A 21,453-nucleotide genomic window follows, 5' to 3' on the forward strand; every position below is an offset into this window, starting at 1 on the left:
GAGAAGGAAATGGCAGTGGATAAGATGGTTGGATGGCATCATTGACTCAATGACATGAGTTTGAGCAAGCTCCAGGAGTTATTGATGGACAGGGAAGCCTGGTGTGCTGCAGTCCATGGGGTCACAAAGAGTTGGACACAACTGAGCGATTGAACTGAACTGTTTTGAAAAGAATTCTCAATATTTTATATGACACTTAATGAATAAATTATTTATCATTCAGTAAAGAGTAAGTTGATTATTCTGTAATTTACTAAAGAGTTTAATGTGGCTGAGCCAATAAAAGAAACACTATGTAATTTTAAGAAATTGGTTAGAAGTTAATTTGCACTGAAATTTTGTAGATAAATTGCTGTGAGGTAAATTTATCAAGTATTTGAGATCACTAATTTTTGGTGGTTGGCAATTTACTCAAATACTATAAATCTTTTTAAAATAGCCTATTTCAGAAACAAATATCTAATGAAATGGAATCTTCCAAAAAAAATATGAAGTTAACTATCCAGAAAAACATATTATTCAATATAGCACTAATATCATTATAAATTTCTCCTTGTCATAAAATGTGGAAAAACACATTTCAAAACAATTTCATTTTATAATGAGAATTGTAGACATTACTTGATTAATGTTTCTAATTTCTAAAATGTATAATCCAAATTTCTCATTTAAGAAAATACACAATGACTGGCTTAATAACAGAATTATCTTTATTAAAAATTATATAATGTTTATAATAAAAGGTAAATGAAGTGGACAAAGCAAGGAAATGAGATTTTAAAACAAAACAGATTTGCTTTAAATCTGTTTAAATTTAAACAGCCTCAAATCTGTTGAGTCTAATTTAACTGATTTCAGGACCAGACCAAAAACTCTGTTTTTAACCAGTCTGTGATCATAGCTAAATGTATGCATGTGTGCTAAGTTGCTTCAGTCCTGTTTTTTGCAGCTGTATGAACTGTAGCCTGCCGGGCTCCTCTGTCCAAGGGATTCTCCAGGCAAGGGTTGCCATGCCCTCCTCCAGGTGACCCAGGGATTGAACCCATGCCCCTTCGGTCTTCTACATTGGCAGGTAGGTTCTTTACCACTATTGCCACCTGGGAAGTCCACCTAATGTATAAGGTTAAGATATTTCCTTTGTATTTGCAGTAAAGGCGTAAGGAAACATGTAAGATGAGGCTAATGACTATAAGAACTCTGATTGCTAACTATTTCACTAACTTGATATTTATGGTTATGAGAATTAAGTAGTCACATTTTTCCTATACTGGAGAAGAAAGAAGCTCTTAGTGACTGACTAGGGTTGAAGGCTATTAAATCACAGCCATGCAAATATCTATTTGATAGGACGTCTGGGTGGTAATATATACGATGCACTAAAAGTCTCCTAGTCTTTCTCAGATTTCTTCCAGACTCAGAGAGTAATTCTACAGGGATAACAGACCCACTTCCAATTTCAGAAGTACAAATATGAATAAGGTTTTAAATTTCATGTTGGCTTTCACTTTTTACACAGCGTGTGATACTAACTTGTTTCTGGATACGTTCTGCAAAAACTGGAGGACCTTTCCAGAAGCCTTTGAAATTCTTATTGCCTTGCTTGTTTCTGCTCACAGTGCTGACTTCTGTGTTGAAGAGTGTCCAAATTGGAACTTACTGGGATGATTAACAGCTGCTACAAAATCAATACTCTATGTAGGGAAAACAGAATTGGACTAAGATGATCTTACATGAGCACTAGTCTGTGACTGAATATCTAGCAATGTCAACAAGCCAGATACAATTTATGTTAGTGGAAGCGTTTCCATGGATATAATCCATGGTCTTTTCAGAATAGCCCTTAGAAACCTAGAGGGCGGGGGAGATAACTCATAGGTTTTAATTATGCATAATTATGCATGTTCTCAGTTGCAAAGATGATCACTGATATACTTAGTGAGAAATGGGTTTTCTTATATCTTCCATTATTTTAACATTTATTATGGTTGAAACACTGAGTCATACTATTGCTTCTGCAGTGAAAGTGAAAGTCGCTCAGTAGTGTTCAACTCTTTGCGACCCCATGGACTATACACTCCACGGATAATCCAGGCCAGAATACTGGAGTGGGTAGCCTTTCCCTTCTCCAGGGGATCTTCCAACCCAGGGATCGAACCCAGGTACTGAAAGGTAATACAGATGTTTGTATATTTATTTTATTATACACTGATTGTCCAATTAACAGTAAGGTAATAGCTGACATACATCCTAAAAATCCTATCTATTTTGGAAAGCTAAGTATTCTCTATAATTATGTATTGTTCTCTTTATACTTAATATCATTGTTCAGTTCAGTCACTCAGTTGTGTCTGACTCTTTGTGATCCCATGGATGGATTGCAGCACACCAGGCTTCCCTGTACATCACCAAATCCCAGGGCTTGCTCAAACTCCTGTCCATGGAGTTGGTGATGCCATTCAACCATCTCATCATCTGTCGTCCACTTCTCCTCCTGCCTTCAACCTTTTCAAGCATCAGGGTCTTTTCAAAGGAGTTAGTTCTTCACATCAAGTGGCCAAAGTATTGGAGTTCAGCTTCAGCATCAGTCCTTCCAATTCAGGACTGACTTCATTTAGGATTGACTGGTGGAAAATGCTTGCAGTCCAAGGGGCTCTCAAGAGTCTTCTCCAACACCACAGTTCAAAAGCATCAATTCCTTGGTGCTCAGCTTTCTTTACAGTCCAACTCTCACATCCATACATAACTACTGGAAAAACTATACCTTTGACTAGATGGACCTTTGTTGGCAAAGTAATGTCTCTGCTTTTTAATATGCTGTCTAGATTGGTTATAACTTTTCTTCCAAGGAGTAAGTGTCTTTTAGTTTCATGGCTGCAGTCACCATCTGCAGTGATTTTGGAGCCCAAAAAATAAAGTCTCTCATGTTTCCATTGTTTCCCCATCTATTTCCCATGAAGTGATGGGACCAGACACCATGAACTTAGTTTTCTGAATGCTGAGTTTTAAGCCAACTTTTTCACTCTTCTATTTCACTTTTATCAAGAGGCTCTTTAGTTCTTTTCTTTCTGCCATAAGGCTGGTATCATCTGCATATGTGAGGTTATTGATATTTCTCCCAGCAATCAGGATTCCAGCTTTTGCTTCACCAAGCCTGGCATTTTGCATGATGTACTCTGCATGTAAGTTATATAAGCAGGGTGAATAACACATAGCCTTGACGTACTCCTTTCCCGACTTGGAACCAGTCTGTTTTTCCAAGTCCAGTTCTAAGTGCTGCTTCTTGAGCTGCATACAGATTTCTCAGTCAATATCATAACCTTAAAATAATAAGATAAAGACTTCCCTGACGGCTCAGCTGTAGAGAATCTATCTGCAATGCAGGAGACCTGATTTCGATCTTTGGGTAGGGAAGATCACCTGAAGAAGGGAATGGCAATCCACTCCAGTATCTTGCCCGGAAATTCCATTGACAGTGGAGCCTGGTGGGCTATAGTCCATGGGTTCACAGGAGTCAGACATGATTCAGCGAGTAAACCTCCAATAAGATAAATATGCTGACACTTTAAAGGGACAAAAATTAATTCCCTGAAACATTACTTATTGGTATACCTTCTAACCACATTAAAGGAAAGATGCATGTGTGTAATGACTTATGTTCCACATGGTGGAATTCATACTTTTTTCTGGCTCAGTGTTCATCTTTGTACCCACTATAATGCTTATCATGAACTGCAACAGGCACTGAATAAATATTTGTAGAATACACTAATAAATAAACTCCCTTGTGACTAAAATACTAATCAGAACTAGGGTACTATATGACCATGATGAGTCAATATTTTAGATTTTACATGTTAATGTAAGTACAATCAGAAGTTATGAAATATTTATTCTATATGCCATTTATAAATTCTAGTAAATGGCCCATAAGAATATTCTGCTACTCTTTTAAACTGGACACTGCACTAGGAGTACCTTTGGTATTAACAACCTTCCTTCACTGATCTTATACATGAATACTCTCCTTGTTGCAATATGGCATGTTTTGTTTAGGTGGATGATTACAAATAGGGCAGGGAAAACGTAATAGTTACAGGGACTTATAATGATCTTTTGAGTCTTCCCTTGTGGCTCAGCTGGTAAAGAATCCACCTGGAATGCAGGAGACCTGGGTTGGGAAGATCCCTTGGAGAAGGCAAAGGCTACCTATGCCTATATTCTGGTCTGAAGAATTCCATGGACTATATAGTCCATGGGGTCGCAAAGAGTCAGACACGACTGAGTGGCTTTCACTTTCAATGAACTTTTTGTGTATTTGAGGCAGCTATTACTAATTTGAACTATACCCTCTGCATTTTAAATATATAATCTCTCTTGCTTTCTTTACTGGTAAGAAAAGTGAATCAACAGAGAACTTTCACAGAGTATGAGTTCTACAGTTTCCAGATGTACACACTTCCGATGAGTACTGACTCACCAGGAATTGACTCACCAGTGCAAAGCCACAAAATCAAAAACATGACAAGGCAGAGTCAGTGTCATTATGGAGGGGAAAGCCACAGCTATCGAAAAAACCAGAAAGCTGAAAAATAAAATTAATGAACCAGAAGTCTTTAGGCTAATAATAAGTACCTTGATACACTTGGGATGCATAAGGCCAAACCCCCAAAGGGAAGATAGACAAGAGAAAGTGGAGTTGTAAGAAGCAAATGGAGAAAACACTAATTGGAAAAGATACATGCACCCCCAAGTTCATTCATGCACTATTTACATCAGTCAAGATTTGAAACAAGCTAAGTTGAATTGAGGGATGGACAGATAAATGAGGCATAATGCACAATGGAATATTAGCCATAAAAAGAAAGAAATCTTGCCATTTGTGACAGCATGGACGAACCTTGAAAAATCCATGCTAAGTGAGATAAGTTAAAGTGAAATACTGTAAGGTTCTCACTTGTATGTGGAATCTAACAAAATAAATAAATAAACAAAAAAAGCTCATAGATACAGGAAATGACTAGTGGATGCCAGGAGAGGGGATGAAAATGGGTGAAGGGGGTCAAAAGGTATAACTTGCCAACTATAAAGCAACTGTGACTGGAATGTAGTATACAGCACAGAAACTATAGTCAGTAATACTGAATTGCATATTTCCAAGGTGCTATACAAGAAAGTAGGTCTCAAAAGTTTTCAACATGAGGAAAAAAGAAAAAGAAAAAAAAAACTTGTAATTGTGTATTGTTCAGTTCAGTTGCTCAGTTAAGTCCAACTCTTTGCGACCACATGAACCACAGCAAGCCACGCCTCCCTGTCCATCACCAACTCCTGGAGTCCACCCAAACTCATGTCCATTGAGTCGGTGGTGCCATCCAACCATCTCATCCTCTTCATCGTTCCCTTCTCCTCCTGCCCTCAATCCTTCCCAGCATCGGGGTCCTTTCAAATGAGTCAACTCTTCGCATCAGGTGGCCAAAGTGTTGGAGTTTCAGCTTCAGCATCTTTCCTTCCAATAAACACCCAGGACTGATCCACTTTAGGATGAACTGGTTGGATCTCCTTGCAGTCCAAGGGGCTCTCAAGAGTCTTCTCCAACACCACAGTTCAAAAGCATCAATTCTTCAGCGCTCAGCTTTCTTCACAGTCCAACTCTCACATACATACATGACCACTGGAAAAACAATAGCCTTGACTAGACACACCTTTGTTGGCAAAGTAATGTCTCTGCTTTTGAATATGCTGTCTAGGTTGGTCATAATTTTCCTACCAAGGAGTAAGTGTCTTACTTTCATGGCTGCAGTCAACATGTTCAGTGATTTTGAAGCCCAGAAAAATTAAGTCCAGCCATTGTTTCCACTGCTTCCCCATCTATTTCCCATGAAGTGATGGGACCAGACGCCATGATCTTCATTCTCTAAATGTTGAGCTTTAAGCCAACTTTTTCACTCTCCTCTTTCACTTTCATCAAGAGTCTTTTTAGCTCCTCTTCACTTTCTGCCATAAGGGTGATGTCATCTGCATATCTGAAGTTATTGATATTTCTCCCAGCAATCTTGATTCCAGCTTGTGCTTCCTCCAGCCCAGCGTTTCTCATGATGTACTTTGCATATAATTCAAATAAGCAGGGTGACAATATACAGCCTTGATGTACTCCTTTTCCTATTTGGAACTAGTCTGTTGTTCCATGTCCAGGTCTAACTGTTGCTTCCTGACCTGCATACAGATTTCTCAAGAGGCAGGTCAGGTGGTCTTGTATTCCCATCTCTTTCAGAATTTTCTCCAGTTTATTGTGATCCACACAGTCGAAGGCTTTGGCATAGTCAAGAATGCAGAAATAGATGTTTTTTCTGGAACTCTGTTGCTTTTTCCATGATCCAGCAGATGTCGGCAATTTGATCTCTGGTTCCTCTGCCTTTTCTAAAACCAGCTTGAACATCAGGAAGTTCACGGTTCACCTATTGCTGAAGCCTGGCTTGGAGAATTTTGAGCATTACTTTACTAGCATGTGAGATGAGTGCAATTGTGCAGTAGTTAGAGCATTCTTTGGCATTGCCTTTCTTTGAGATTGGAATGAAAAGTGACCTTTTCCAGTCCTGTGGCCACTGCTGAGTTTTACAAATGTGCTGGCATATTGAGTGCAGCACTTTCACAGCATCATCTTTCAGGATTTGAAACAGCTCCACTGGAATTCCATCATCTCCACTAGCTTTGTTCGGAGTGATGCTCTCTAAGGCCCACTTGACTTCACATTCCAGGATGTCTGGCTCTAGGTGAGTGATCACACCATCGTGATTATCTGGGTCATGAAGATCTTTTTTGTACAGTTCTGTGTATTCTTGCCACGTCTTCTTAATTCTTCTGCTTCTGTTAGGTCCATACCATTTCTGTCCTTTATTGAGCCCATCTTTGCATGAAATTTTCTTGAAGAGCTCTCTAGTCTTTGCCTTTCTGTTGTTTTCCTCTATTTCTTTGCATTGATCACTGAGGAAGGCTTTCTTATCTTTTCTTGCTATTCTTTGGAACTCTGCATTTAGATGCTTATATCGTTCCTTTTCTCCTTTGCTTTTAGCTTCTCTGCTTTTCACAGCTATTTGTAAGGCCTCCCCAGACAGCCATTTTGCTTTTTTGCATTTCTTTTCCATGGGGATGGTCTCGGTCCCTGTCTCCTGTACTTTTATATTTATATTAATAGGTAATTTTATAAAGGAAGGATTTAGGGTCATTTTCCTATATGTTTACCTAGTATTTGGCAACTGAAGTTGATTTACTAGTTTCATTTTTAGCTGATGCATATTGACTATATATGACATCATATCATCTCCAAATAACATTATGCTTGTCTCATGTCTATATTTATACACTTAAATTTTTATTATTAAATTAGCTCATTTTCCAAGAAATACTAACTACAGTGATGACAAATATAATCCCTGCATTCTTTTTGATTTTATTTGGGATGCCTCTAGTATGCCACTATTAATATGATATTACATGTTAATTTGTAGAAAATGGTTTACACATTTTCAGTGGTTTTCAATTATAAAACTCACAAACCTGCTTTTTATTTAAATAATTATGCTAATAACACATTTGCCTTTGTTGAAATAAACCCTACTCTGTCAATAGGTTGTATTCCTTAATTTCAATACTTGAATTTACTTGCTAATGTTGTTGTTTGCAACTGTTGTATTTATATACTTGTTCTTTTTGGGGGTTGTGTTAGAGAGGTTTTTATATTGAGGTTTGCTAGCTATACAAAATGAAAGGGAAAACATTCTATCTTTATACTCTGGAACAGTTTTTAAAATATAAGAATTATCTGTGCCATGAAAGACTGTTTAAATGACACCAGTTTTAATAGCTCTTTTACTATGTTCTCACTTCTTCCTCTTTGGTTGTATGCTTAGAGAAATGCTTCTCAAAGTGTGACCATGGACAAGAGATACTGGGATCACCTGGGAGATGTTAGAATCGTCAATTCTTGGACTCCATTTCAGAGCTACCAAAAGCCTGGGCTTGAGGGTCACAATCTGCATTTTAAAAAGTCCTGCAGGTGATTTTGATACATACTTAAGTTTGAGAACTACTACCTTAGATTTCCTACCCCTTCAGCAGGGGTTCCCAATTTCCTGAATCTAATCTGTAAGAATCTAAGGTGGAGCTGAGATAATAATAACAGAAATAAGGTACACAATAAATGTAATGTGCTTCAATCACTCTGAAACTACCACCCCCACCCAACCCCCCAAAAAGTGTCTTCCACGAAACCAGTCCCTGGTGCCAAAAAAATGTTGGGCACTGCTGCCATTAAGCATATTTCACTTTTTCCATTTAGATGGGCAATACTCAATTTCTTCCACATTGTAAAGTTTATTGGCACAGATGCACATGATTTACTCTTATAACCACTGAAATATTTTCCATAACTGTGGCTGTATTTTCAGATTTATTATGCTCTGTGTTTATTTCCTTTTGTTTAAAAAAAAAAAATCTTGGCGGAGAAGTGGGCAAGATAGTGCAGGGGGCGTTTTCTGCAGTCACCCTCCCCCCATCCCCACCTCAAGAAATACAGCTTTCCACAATCACTAAGGAATAGATAGTACCTTAGCCGAGTCAGGGAGTCCAGCGGAGAAGTTCCAGCACAGCAAAACATCCAAGAACAGCTCCACTGAAGGGGTTGCGAACACCTTTCCTTTACTGGCATGTCCCCTCCCCCAGCGTGGCCCAGCTCAGTGCCAAAAAAGGCTCCATTCAGGCTCAGATTTCCCTCAGCATCGGGATGGAGTGTTCAGCTTCCTGTGCCTCGCAGGATGCTGCCGCAGAGGCCACTTCTTTCTCGACTCACATGGAGCATCGAGGGTCTCAGCACCAGTTTGGTGGGGAGTGAGTGGCAGAGCCTGGGAGCAGGTAGGAGAGAGAAGGCTCCACAATCACTAGGGCATTTGGACCTCAATGAGGAGCGATGGAGCCTACAGATCAAAGCAGAGATTCCTCCAGGAGCATGGCCCATGAGCTGCTTCTGAAGCCTACACTGATGATTTCAGCAGGCAACTGACCCCCCGGGTGCCTGCACAGGTTTGCAGGCCTCCTCTCTCCCCACCTCCTGGCTGGCGCTCCGTGCACAGGCACGTGCGCTGCGTGTGCCGCGTGCGTGCGTGCGTCTCACGTGGGCAAGCAAGCCGAGAGCAGGTGAGCACCTCTAGATGGCAAGCTAACTTCACGACTAGAGGCAGATTCTAAATGTGAGCATTTGGGGACTCTGCCCTAAGGAAAACACACAGGTGGCGCTCAGCACCCAGCCAGGCTTTGGGGAATGAGAGAAACAATCCTAAAACTGCCTCTCCCCTACCTTCTCCAAGAGGGAAGGAGGGGTGAGGAGTTCATCCATCTATAGAAAAGAGCCTAGAGAGCCTCGGGATCCCTAGTTGGGCTGACAAGGTGTTTCTCTCTCCAGCCTGGTTGAGACTGGAGAAATTGCTTTTTAAAATGCAGACTATAGATCTATGTAAATATATATATTTATTATTTATTTTGGTGTCCTGGGTATTAGTTGCAACACGCGAAATCTTTAACTTGTAGCATGAGAACTCTTAGCTGCAGTAGATGTGATCTAGCTCCCTGATCAGAGATTGAACCTGTGACCACTGCACTAGGAGCTTGGAGTCTTCAGTCAGTCGACCACCAGGAAAGTCCCAAGACTATGGCTCTTGAGGCTGCCCTGTAACCTGGCTGCAGTCCCCCTCTTAGCTATGGTAACAGGGTCCTATTTGCTCAGGGATCCAGGAGACACGCTCATCCTTGCCCCAGAGGAGGCCCACTTACATCTTTCCTATTGTCCCCTGAACATACTGAAGCTGCCTGTAAGTCAGTATAATTCCAGCCCTTCTCAACTATTTCTTTCTGCGAGTGTTTCCACATTCTGAGGTTTATACTTACCAAGAGTCATTTGTGTGGTTTCCAACACTGTTTATGCCAATTTTAGTCTTTATTATAATTATATCATTTAATTACCTATTATAGCAATGGAAAATATAATTACAAAAAGAGCCTTTGTTTTATATATGAAAACAAAGATGATTTGGGAAGATTGGATATAAATGCAGTTGTGAAACTGCTATAGAATTATACGTTCTTTGCCATAGAATTATATGTAAGAGAGAGCATTATAAAAGGTTTTTGAAACTATTGTAAAAATCTAGAAGGATTTTATACTCAGATTGCTTCACAAGTATCTCTTGAGTTTTTGTTCCACTTAAAAGAATCTAAAAATGGAAATAACAGATGGTTTATTATGGAGTGTGATTTATACAAGCAAACTTTGTAGAACCCCCATTGATGACCGACATTCAAATAAATGACAGTAGCTGGGCCTTTAAGAAAAAATTGGTCAATTCAATTATTTTTATAGATTTTAGGTTAAAATGAAATATCCAAAGCTATATGGATCATTTTTATGACACTTGTTTTACCTTTCTATTAATGTCTAACTTCACCTCTAGTAGAAGACCTTCTGCTACACATAAATTGGACTAATTCATTTCCTGATTGTATTCACTGAATCATTCAATGGCCTCTCTTAAAAAACAAAGACCACATTTTGGCTTCAAAACATCTTTAAGACACAGAAGCAGCCATTTCTGCTATTGTCTTTTTTGTTATTCATTCCCAGCTTCTCTCTTTATGTTCCAGGCACACTGACCTTGTAGGTCAGAACACACCAGGCCATTTCTCTCCTCAGGCTCTTCACATATAGTTATACCTGCTTGGTATGCACTTTCCATCTCTTTCGTGTCCACCTGACTTACATGTATTCCTTAGATCCTCTCTTAAATGCACCTTGTTTATACTGACCTTCTTTGACTATGATAACTAAATGTGTCCCTTATTCTAGCTCTTGGCAACTTTTGTTGTCTTTCACAGTATATATCACAGTTTCCCCCCAAAAGTTGTATTTGTGCATTTTTTAATACTTCTACTATTAAAATCCAGATTTTAATAATGAGGTGATCTGTCTCTTTTATTCATTTCTACAACTCCAGGGCCTGACCAAAAAAAAAAAAAGATACTTTTGATGAATGTAGATACTGATGAATGAAGAATCAACAATGAGCGTGAAACTAATGGCATATATGAATTTGATGTTATCCGGTGGATGAAAAATTTTCTAACTGTAAGTTCTGAGATTATCTATAGTCATTAAAGTACAAAATCAGACTAAAAAGTAGCAACTATCAGTTTTTCTTATTAATTTCCATCATCTGTATTTCTAAAACCCAGATGGTAAGTCTCTCATGACAATTCTGTCTCACCTCAAATATTGTACGTTTAGTGATTACATAGACTTCTTCTATCCTTTTCACTGCCAATCCTCAAACAGCATCTAACACAAGAAAATAATTAATAAAGAATCTTTTATTTAAGGATCACCACTGTAGATGAATACCTATTTACAGAGTTAACTGTGACTTCAGAATTATTTCCACTGTTCTGGCTAAAAGTGAAAGGCATTACAAAGAAAAAATTAGGAGAAACTGGCTATTTACCAATTCCCCCTTTTCATCTTGGGCAAACAGAATTCCTTTCTGAACAGTCATGTGCATGCTAAGTTGCTTCACTTACATCCAACTCTGTGCGAACCAATGGACTATAGCCCACCAGGCTCCTCTTTCCATGGGATTCTCCAGGCAAGAATTCTGGAGTGGGTTCCTGTGCCCTCCTCCAGGGGATCTTTTCAACCCAGGGATCAAACATGCATTTCTTACACCTAACCTGCATAGGCAGGTGAGTTCTTTACTACTATTGCCACCTGGGAAGCCCATCCTTACAATTAGGTGTAACTAATTGATTAGGATACGGCCAGTGGGTTATAAGCTGAACATCTTCCAGGCCTGGTCCATTTAAAAAGAAAAAACACTTTCAAATGCCAATATTTCACCCTCTTTTATCACCCAGTTGTTGAATAGAGAGGACTCTGTATCTAGAGGATGGTAGAGCCACAAGACAGAAAGGAGCCTGGGTCAATGACCAACTGGAATAGAGCCTCTCCGAAAAAGCCAACTCCTCTGTCTTAACATGTGGAGGAAGAACTAATCTTCAGTTGTCAGGCCACTAATTTTTGAGGTTGTGCCAAAACCCACTCTAATACAAAGGTTATATCAAGCTGTATATGAAGATTACATTTGTATATTTCTAACTCACAGATTCTCTAAAAATTTGAAGCAAGGCTTTATGTAAACTGTAAAGCACTTACAGTCAGCATATGAAAGGCAACCATCGAAATAATGAAAACAACATCGACGGTAAAGTTTTGAGAATATCTTACAATTAGGAGGTAGGAGGGTTCCTAGAGATAATTTCAAGTACAAATTATAAGCCATCTTAAGCTTTCTCATGCTGGTGATAGCAAAAAATGGAAATGTGCCCCTTATACTTTCATTGCTCCAATTCAACTGTTTATTACATACTCAGCAATAACTTGAGGTGCATGATTCAGTTCTTTTTGTTGTCTGGTGGATTTACTCACCGGGGCAGAGGATCATGAGTTGATAAATAGAACTCACTGAGTGAAAGCTAGAACTTGAACTCTATAAGGTCTACTGGTCTGATTTGACACTGAGTGTTGATCCTCCATCTTGCTGGGACAGAGGCAAATATTTCAGGCAAGAATGCTTTCCCTCTTTTCACACCTCTCCTTCCCATGTCATATTCAGTGAAAGAGGCTGCAAGTTAAATAGAACAGCACTCTTCTAAAGAAAACAGTCAAAAGCTGCCTTGTTTAGTTCTGTGCTACCTTAAAATCATAAATGAGTGCCATTGCATATTATTTTATACTTTTATTAGGCCCTAAACCTTCCATTTCAACTTTAGTACTTCAGTATTTCTAGCAATTGCCTATGTAATGTGAGACAGAGTTCTAGCAAAATTTCCTCTCCCTAGGAAGCTAGTATTTGAACACATATCAACTGAGCACCATTATTTTTCCAATGAGATTTCAGGCTACATCCATTCTGTCAAGTTTCTGTATGTGTCTCTCTGCTTTTCCATTGAGTTCTTCATCTACTAATTCATTACACCATTTTAATTATCCAATTCATTTGAAGCATGTCTAATTTGGTAAAATTCTTTCTTCTTATTAAGATGTAATGAGCTACTTTGTTACATATATTTTGGAAAAAGTTTTTCAAATTTTTCATACAAATCCAGCTCTAATTTTGATTAGTTATAGGTTAAAGGCATACATTAATGTGCAATATTATATTAAGCTATCTCATCTAAGAATAGAAACTATCTCTATTTATTCTTATTTTTATGTCTTGTAGAGAGTTTTAACATTTCTATTTGTAGGTCTTGTATATTCTTTATCAATTTGTAGATACTTCCCATTTTTGCTTGCTGTTTTTGTTAATGTGTTGAATATTGCTTATATATGGAATACTATTGAATAAATTTATTTTCTACTCAGTAACTGTGCTACACTCCCTTATTTAGTCTTAATATATTTTCAGTTAGGATATTACTTTTTGTCTTTATGGAGTGATTTTTGTTCTTTATCATTCTATATTATTTGCAATTCTCTTTACAATATTTTTAAAACATCAGTTTTGCAGTAGATTTGATTATTCTTTGCTATATGTCCTATCATTTCTATTACAGCTTTTCCTTCTCATTTCTTTAGGTTTTAGCTATTTTCCATTTTCCAACATCTTGAGTTTTGTAATTAATATTTTTTTCTTAATATTAAAGTTTCTCAGCCTCAGTTGTATTGACATGTTGAACTATGTGGTTCTTTCTTGTGCATTTGCGGGGCTGTTCTATAAAATGGGAATGTTTAGCAGCATTCCTATCTTCTACCCATTAGCTGGCAAGAGCAATATTCTCTCACCCATGACAAGCAAATGTGTGTCCAAACATTGCCAAATGTCTCCTGTGATGGAACAGAAATAATTTCTCTTGAAGACCACTGAAAATTCATCAGAGGCCTATAACAAATTGACAACTGTTTACCAAAAAAAAGAAAAACACTACTGAACCTACGATAAGAATGCTGGCAATCTGTGATGTTTCAATCTTGAGCTTCTACCTCACACTTCAGTTCCATCAGTGCTATAGTTCTAGCAGGGTTGGGCACACTAAGAGCGCAAGCAACTTTACTGTCAGGGGAGCTAGCATGATTTGGAGTGGAAGCTAGAGAAATTCCGTTACCCAGAGAGTTATCTAAAATAATAGTCATCTCAGTGGCAAATGTAGCAGCTTGCCTAAGTTTGCAAAACTGATTAAGGCAAGCAGCTAACCAGGCAACTAGCCAAATTTTTAATAGGAGATCTTGGGAATGATACAGCCATAATGGGCCTCAATGCTGCTGCTGCTTAGTTGGTTCAGTCAAGTCCAACTCTGTGCAAACCTATGGTTGTAGCCTGCCATTCCTCCGTCTGTGGAATTCTCCAGGCAAGAACACTGGAGTTATTGCCATGCCCTTCTCCAGGGGATCTTCTCAATCCAGGGATTGAACCCAGGTCTCCTGCATTGAAGGCGGATTCTTTACCATCTAAGCCACCAGGGAAACCCCATGGGCCTCGATAAGTTGCCACATATTCCTTGCTGTCTGAAACTCTATATGCATAGTTGTATATATGTGCAGGACAGACTAAAGAGGGTTGCATATGTGTTCAGAACAGACTAACCCAGGCCCTAGTTATCTACACATCCTTGGCTAAGTGAGCGGCCTTGTACATGAGCACAAGACATAAAAGGGCCAACAGATATTAAAAGCTGAATTAATAACTGCCTGAAGTTTGTGTGTGTTCCCCAATGAACATACAGATACAGCAGCAAAGGGATGAAAACCTACTGTCTCAAGGGGTTTAAACACAAACTTTGGTCAATCATACTGACATAGGAACAATCCCCAGAAGCCAGTGTTAATATAAAAGCAAAAGGAAAAACAAAAATTCAGAGGCATCATTATATCCATACACTAGAAGAGAGAACAGCTCCATATAATTAGTTCTGGGAACTCTCTAAACAAACACAGGAACAACCATAACCCCTGTGGGAGAATGCAAATCCACAGCTGTTACAATATGTTATAATCTCTAGTTTCCAACCAAATGTTCACAAACAGGCAGAGGAATGGGAAAGTGTAACACATACTTTGGAAAAAAGCAAACAATGTCTCTGATGGATTCTAGATGTTGGACTTAGCAGACAAAGACTTCAAAACAATATTATATGTATTTTGATGTATTATATAAAATTGTGATATATTATAAATACATCAAAGAACTAATGTAAACTATGCTTAAATAATAAATGAAAATATAACGATGACTATTCAAATAGAAAATGCCAATTAAATGCCTAGAAATATAAAAAAGTAATCAAATAGAAATCCTTGAGTTAAAAAGTATACTAACCAAACTAAAAAAAAAAAATTAATTACAAGGACTTAAAAGAGTAACATTATTTATAATATCCAAAGACTGGAAACAATCTAAATCTACATCAAATTGTGAAGAGATGGACAATATGTTATACGTCCATACAATGGGATACTTACTACTCAGCAATAAAAGGAATACAGTATTTCATGTAGTTCATATAAGTGAACCTCAAAACATTATGTGAAGTGACAGAAACCAAATGCAAAAGACTATATATTGTATTATTTCTTTCATATGAACTATCCATAAACTTTCTATCTTAGAGATAGAAAGATTAGTTGTTGTTTGGAGCTAGGGTAAGGACTCAGAATTGACTACGTGTGGGCATGAGGTTTCTTGCCTTGGTGATAAAAACATTTTAAAATGAGACAGACTTATTAAAATCATTAAAAGGTTTACTTAAAATGAGTGAATTAGGTCAGTAAAGCTGTGTTAAAATACTGCTATTCACATTCATATAAATGGGATTTTTACGGGTCAAATGCATTACATTTTTCTTGAAATAAATAATTATTATCATACTATAGTAACAATTGTATACTTAGCCTTCATTATACATCGTTATATGAGGCTCTTTACATGCATAATCACATTATTTATAACTATGAGGGAGAAAATAATAACCATCATGAAACAGGTAAATTGTTGAAAACTAAGAAGGGAAAAAAACTGTTGAAGAACTCTTATCAAGGTAGCTTGACTCCTAAGTTAATGGACTCAACCAATACTTTCTATAGTTTGCTATTTGTGTTTGTGTGTGTGTGAGTGTGTGTGTGTGCATGCACATCCATAAGAGAAATGAGACATGACATACATTAATATTGGGTGAATATGTTCAATAAAATGTAATGCTGTAGATATATAGTTTAAGACTTCATAAGTCTGGGTAATATATTTATATAATTACATGTAATATCACTGTTAACTTTATTAATTCCTTAGGGATTGAAATTTCAATAACTCTTTAAATTGCCAAATGATATTTTAATTTCAGTCTCAAATTTTAAGAAATTAAGACAAAAGTTAGTTTTTTGACTGATTAACCACTTGAAAATACTAACAGCATTTTTCTTAGCCTTTAAACTAAATCATAATTTAAAAAATAATGTCTATAAGTAGAAAAGTAATACATTGTGATATTGTAATATAGATTTCAAAATAAGATAACATTTGATGCATTCTTGTCACAATTTTAGTAATGTGAAACTTAAAACCGTATAAACCATTTTACAAACCTTATAAACCATTCTAAGCTTAATTTTACTAAAAAATGATCAAACAATTACATATAACTTCTTTTCTTTGTTTTTCACATAAAAAAACTATCACTGATTCTCTGATTTTAAATAAATTCAGAAGTTTTACTATTTTTACCCATTAGAAGAGGTGTTTTGCTGACACAAAGCTAAAATAAATTACTTATAAGCAGTAAATCTTTATAAATAAGAGCTTATGTCAGTGATTATGCAGAACTGGTTAAAAAAAAAGAACATTTAGTGGAAAATCTTACCACGCCAATGGAAAAATAATTATTGATGATACTGTAAGGCACTGGGTCTCCCTTCTCATCTTTGTCATTAGGTATGACTTCAAACTTCCACCTGTCCAACATGATTTCTGTGCTGTTTTCAATGTCTTTTAAGATTTTCATCAAATTCTCACCTTCATAACCTAATGAAAAAAAATTATCTTGAGAAAAAATATAACCAAACAATAAAAGCTATAACTTATATGTATTTACGTGTGTGAATGTTTGTATCATTCTAAAGCTAAATAATGCATTTCAAAGCAAATTTAATGCAAGTTGAAGAATTAAGACCAATCTTATTATACTCATATCAATATTTTATCTGTAGCTTTAATTTGCAACTCATATTTCTCTCCTGTGGTACAAATTCTCAGTATAGCCACTGCATACCCCTCACAAAACTTTTTATCAATATATTCAAAATGGAATTGATGATCTGTGTGGGTATCATCCTCCTGTGAATTCTTGCTCCCAAAGAAGACACCCTCCACCCACTTGCTAAAATAAAAGTTCTTGCTGCCACGTTGAACTTGTCCTTTGCTTGTACTCTCTCTGCAGGCTTTACATTTGATAATACTTTTTCCCAGAAGCCACCCTCCCAAAATGATAGATTCTATACAGGACCATAACACACAGTTCTCAAAACCAGCCATACCATAGAACTAGTATACTGCACTATAAATATTGACATCTTTCTCCTTAGATGTTCCTTTTCCCAGATGTACCCTCCAGTAATGCTCAACAAATCCATTTTAAATAAATCTACTATAGATAGTAACCATGGCCTGAGAGTTATTGCTTAATATTGTATTTTCTCTTAAACATACCTTTAGTTATCTAACGTTATAGTAAATTAGAGCTGTGGCCTAATCCTAGCTGTGTTATTTACTGAAGTGTTTGCTTTTAACATTCGAAATAGCTTCTTTCTCCATAAAAACTTAGCTTTGGTGTGAGACTGAAGTGAGGAAAAAAGAGAAAATGCATAAAAGGTCCTAGTCTATGAGGCAAAAGAGTAGAAAGTTGTCAACAACAATACTGATGATGACATTAGGATATGAAATAACTAATGTATCTCCCTCTAACTCTATACACACAGATTCTTGAAATGATGTTTTGAGTTGGAACATTGTCATAGATGTTTTTCTGTGTCCAACTCAGGTTTATATTTTAATAATTTATCTGTTGAATAAGTATATGCCCGAGGCTATGAGTCCTCATTAGAGGTGTTAACATACACTTAAAAAAAATGAATTGGGTTAAAAGAAAAAAGAGTAAGTACCATATCATACCAATATGCTCTAAAGACAAATAAATTATATTTATGGTGTATTTGTTGAATTAACTATTAGAGGATTAACTATTAACCAAGAATCAGGAATACTCATCCTGGAACCTACATCTCTTCTTATCATACACAGGTCTAAAAAAATAATTATGCACTATTCAATACACAGAGCAAAGAGTACAATAAACAGTGATTACACTCACATAAACATTAAAGGAAATAATAGATCCCATATCACATTTATAACATAATTCAGAATTGATGAACATATATAAAATGCATAGAATAGTAGTCAGTGATAAAACAATTGTTTCAACTGCAAGGCTACAAAAATTAAGTGTGCTTATTTTTCAGATCTTCTTAATAGTTCCATGCTCATTCTCAATATTTCCTTTTAAAATTTCTTTTAAAACTCCCAATTATATATATATATATATTCCACATTGAATGGAATAAAAGTTTATGTTCATATATTTTCCAAATTCTACTCTTATTTGAAAATAAGTTTGATGGTTTTAGATATAAATAATTTTTATATATTAAACTAATATTGTATAATATAGTATGGAAATATATACACACTAAGCATAAATATAAGTAAATGATAATGCTTTAAACGAACATTGAGCTTCTTTTCAGCTACAGCTTATGTTAATAGAAGCATTGCCAACATAACACTGGAAAAATGGAGGAATGGAACTGATGAGGAAAGAACACAACAGAATTTAATTTAATGAAAATATTAATAAAGTGAGATTAAGTAGGGTCAATCAACTTAAATTCTTAGCACTGGAAATGTTCTCAAAGTTTTTATGGGTAAGTATGAAAAAGGCTGGGCTTCCCTGGTGGATCAGATGGTAAAGAATTTGCCTGCAGTGCAGGAGACCTGGGTTTGATCCCTGGGTCTGGAAGATACCCTGGATAAGGAAATAGCAACACATTCTAGTATTCTTGCCTGGAGAATTACATGGACAGAGAAGCCTGGCAGGCTACAGTAAACTGGGTTGCAAAGAGTTGGACATGACTGAGCAACTAACATACAGATGAAAAAGGCCGGTATCAATCAGTCTTCTAGCCAAGTAAAAATGGAAAGAGAGGCAATAAATCTCTTTTGAGAATCATACGTGAAGTTCAGTATTAATTCACAAAGGTGAAGAATTCCAAATTGTTGTTCTCCACTTAACAGATATCTATGCCCTACATGTTTGTATTTATCTGTGCTCAAGCTTGTTAAATAGTGATTCATAACTATAAATAGCATTCCTGAACTCAGTATGATTATATTTTTTAAAAAGATAAAGTTACTAATAAGCAAACAAAAGCTTGCTCTAGAAAAGAATGATGCTACTCTGTTTATATTATTCTGATTTAAAGCCTATAATCACTCTAGGCTGAAAAATCAAATGAAAACATAATTAGTATTTACCTTCCATTTAATGATATGATGTTATCATAATACCTGAAACTATCTAGAAAATCATTTTTACAAATTTAAAATCATATGAATAAAACATTTATAAGAGTGTGTTCCATCTAAAACTCTGTCTCTTACTCCCTTACTCTTCACGGTATTTTTTCATGCAATAATTTTCAGAATTTTGTTTGAGGGATTAAGTATTGCCAGAAAAAAACTGCAAAGGAAATGAAAATTATTTTCTCAAATGTCCTAAGAAGTCCTACATTTGTACATGTTATATTTTCCAAAATTTCTAATACATTCATAAAAATTAAACTTCCAGTCAATAGATTCCAGTGACATTAAGTGAACCAAATGATTATTAGTCAAATAAAGTAATTTCTTTCCCAAATATTAAGTATAATGATAATTAGTATAATTACAAGAAGGGCTCAGACACTGGGCAAATAACTTGATATCTGGGGTGTAAGAACCCTCAAGGTAGGGTTCTTAGTGCAAAGTGTCAGTCGCTCAGTCATGTCTGCCTCTTTGAGATCCTATGGACCATAGCCCGCCAGGCTCCTCTGTCCATGGGTTCTCCAGGCAAGAATAATGGAATGAGTTGTCATACCCTTCTCCAGGAGATCTTTCCAACTCAGGGGTCAAGCCTGTGTCTCTGCTGTCTCCTGCACTGGCAAGCGGGTTCTTTACCACTAGTGCCACCTCCAACTATTTTCTTCAAGTTCTGATGAAGAACCTGAAGTTCTGATGAATCTGAAGCACACAGTTTTAAGCAACTTGCTCAAAGTTAGACACCTGACAAGAAATAATTCACACCACTTCAGAGTGTGTGTCTACTAGTAAACTCTATCAAATGGCACCCTCATTTTCCTAACTGCTCATCTTGAGCATCTTGCAGTGCCCCCTTAATACCCCACTTTCACCAAAGCCCCCACCCAATCCACGGGCAAGCTGTATCAGCCTATCCCTGAAAATGTCAGTGTGTCCACTTGTTTCATTAGCATGACCACTGCCCTAGCTTGGTCTGTTCATCCTCTAATTTCAATGGTCATACAAGTTCTGGTCTCTAAAACTATGCTTCCCCACATCTCCACATTTTCTTACCATTTTTTATGTCCCCAAATTAACTTATTTTGAAAACGTAAATGTCATTGTGTCACTCTGCTTTTGAAACTCTTCCAAAGCTTTGCTGTGTGCTTCAATAACATAAGTTTCTATCACGACCACTAAGACTTACATAATCTGCTCCTCCTTCTCTTTCCAACATCATATTCTTCCCACCTCCCTCCGGAGGCCGTACCTACCCGTCACCCAACAACCTCTTAGAGTTACATCATCACTCTTCCTTCATTCCTTTCAATACAGAGAGCTCTTTCTTTTTCCGCATATTTTAAACCCAGCTTAAATGTTACTTCCTAAAGTACATCTTCTTGACTATATAGCTGAATAGTTTCCCTCTGTGTCTTGCCGTGCTAAGTCACCTCAGTCATGTTCGACTTTTTGCAACCCTATGGACTGTAGCGCAACAGGCTCTTCTGTCCATGGGATTCTCCAAGCAAGAAAACTGAAGTGAGTTGCCATGCCCTCCTCCAGGGGAGTTTCCCTCTATTATTCTCTGAAAAAACATTCTGATTCTTTTATAATCTTGACTTATTTTGTAATTATATATTTCATTATTCACTGATCTATTGTCTGGATACTCAGTGAAAATATAATTATCAAATAGTAAAAGCCCTTTATTTCTCATTCACTATTTAGCACCTTAAACAGTGCCAACATATACTAG

The 21,453-nt window shown here is 36.8% G+C and overlaps 1 protein-coding gene across 1 annotated transcript in view; it reads right to left on the reverse strand.

Annotated features, from left to right (window-relative positions):
• Nucleotides 1-21,453, reverse strand: part of DGKB (diacylglycerol kinase beta) — a 796,797-nt gene that overhangs the window by 480,054 nt on the left and 295,290 nt on the right. The window contains exon 19 of the mRNA XM_052638442.1: nucleotides 16,948-17,108. Coding sequence (XP_052494402.1) covers nucleotides 16,948-17,108 — 161 coding nt within the window. The remainder of the gene's footprint in view (nucleotides 1-16,947; nucleotides 17,109-21,453) is intronic.

Source organism: Budorcas taxicolor, chromosome 4 (genome assembly GCF_023091745.1).
Source record: "Budorcas taxicolor isolate Tak-1 chromosome 4, Takin1.1, whole genome shotgun sequence".
In the NCBI taxonomy this organism is placed as follows: Eukaryota; Metazoa; Chordata; class Mammalia; order Artiodactyla; family Bovidae; genus Budorcas; species Budorcas taxicolor.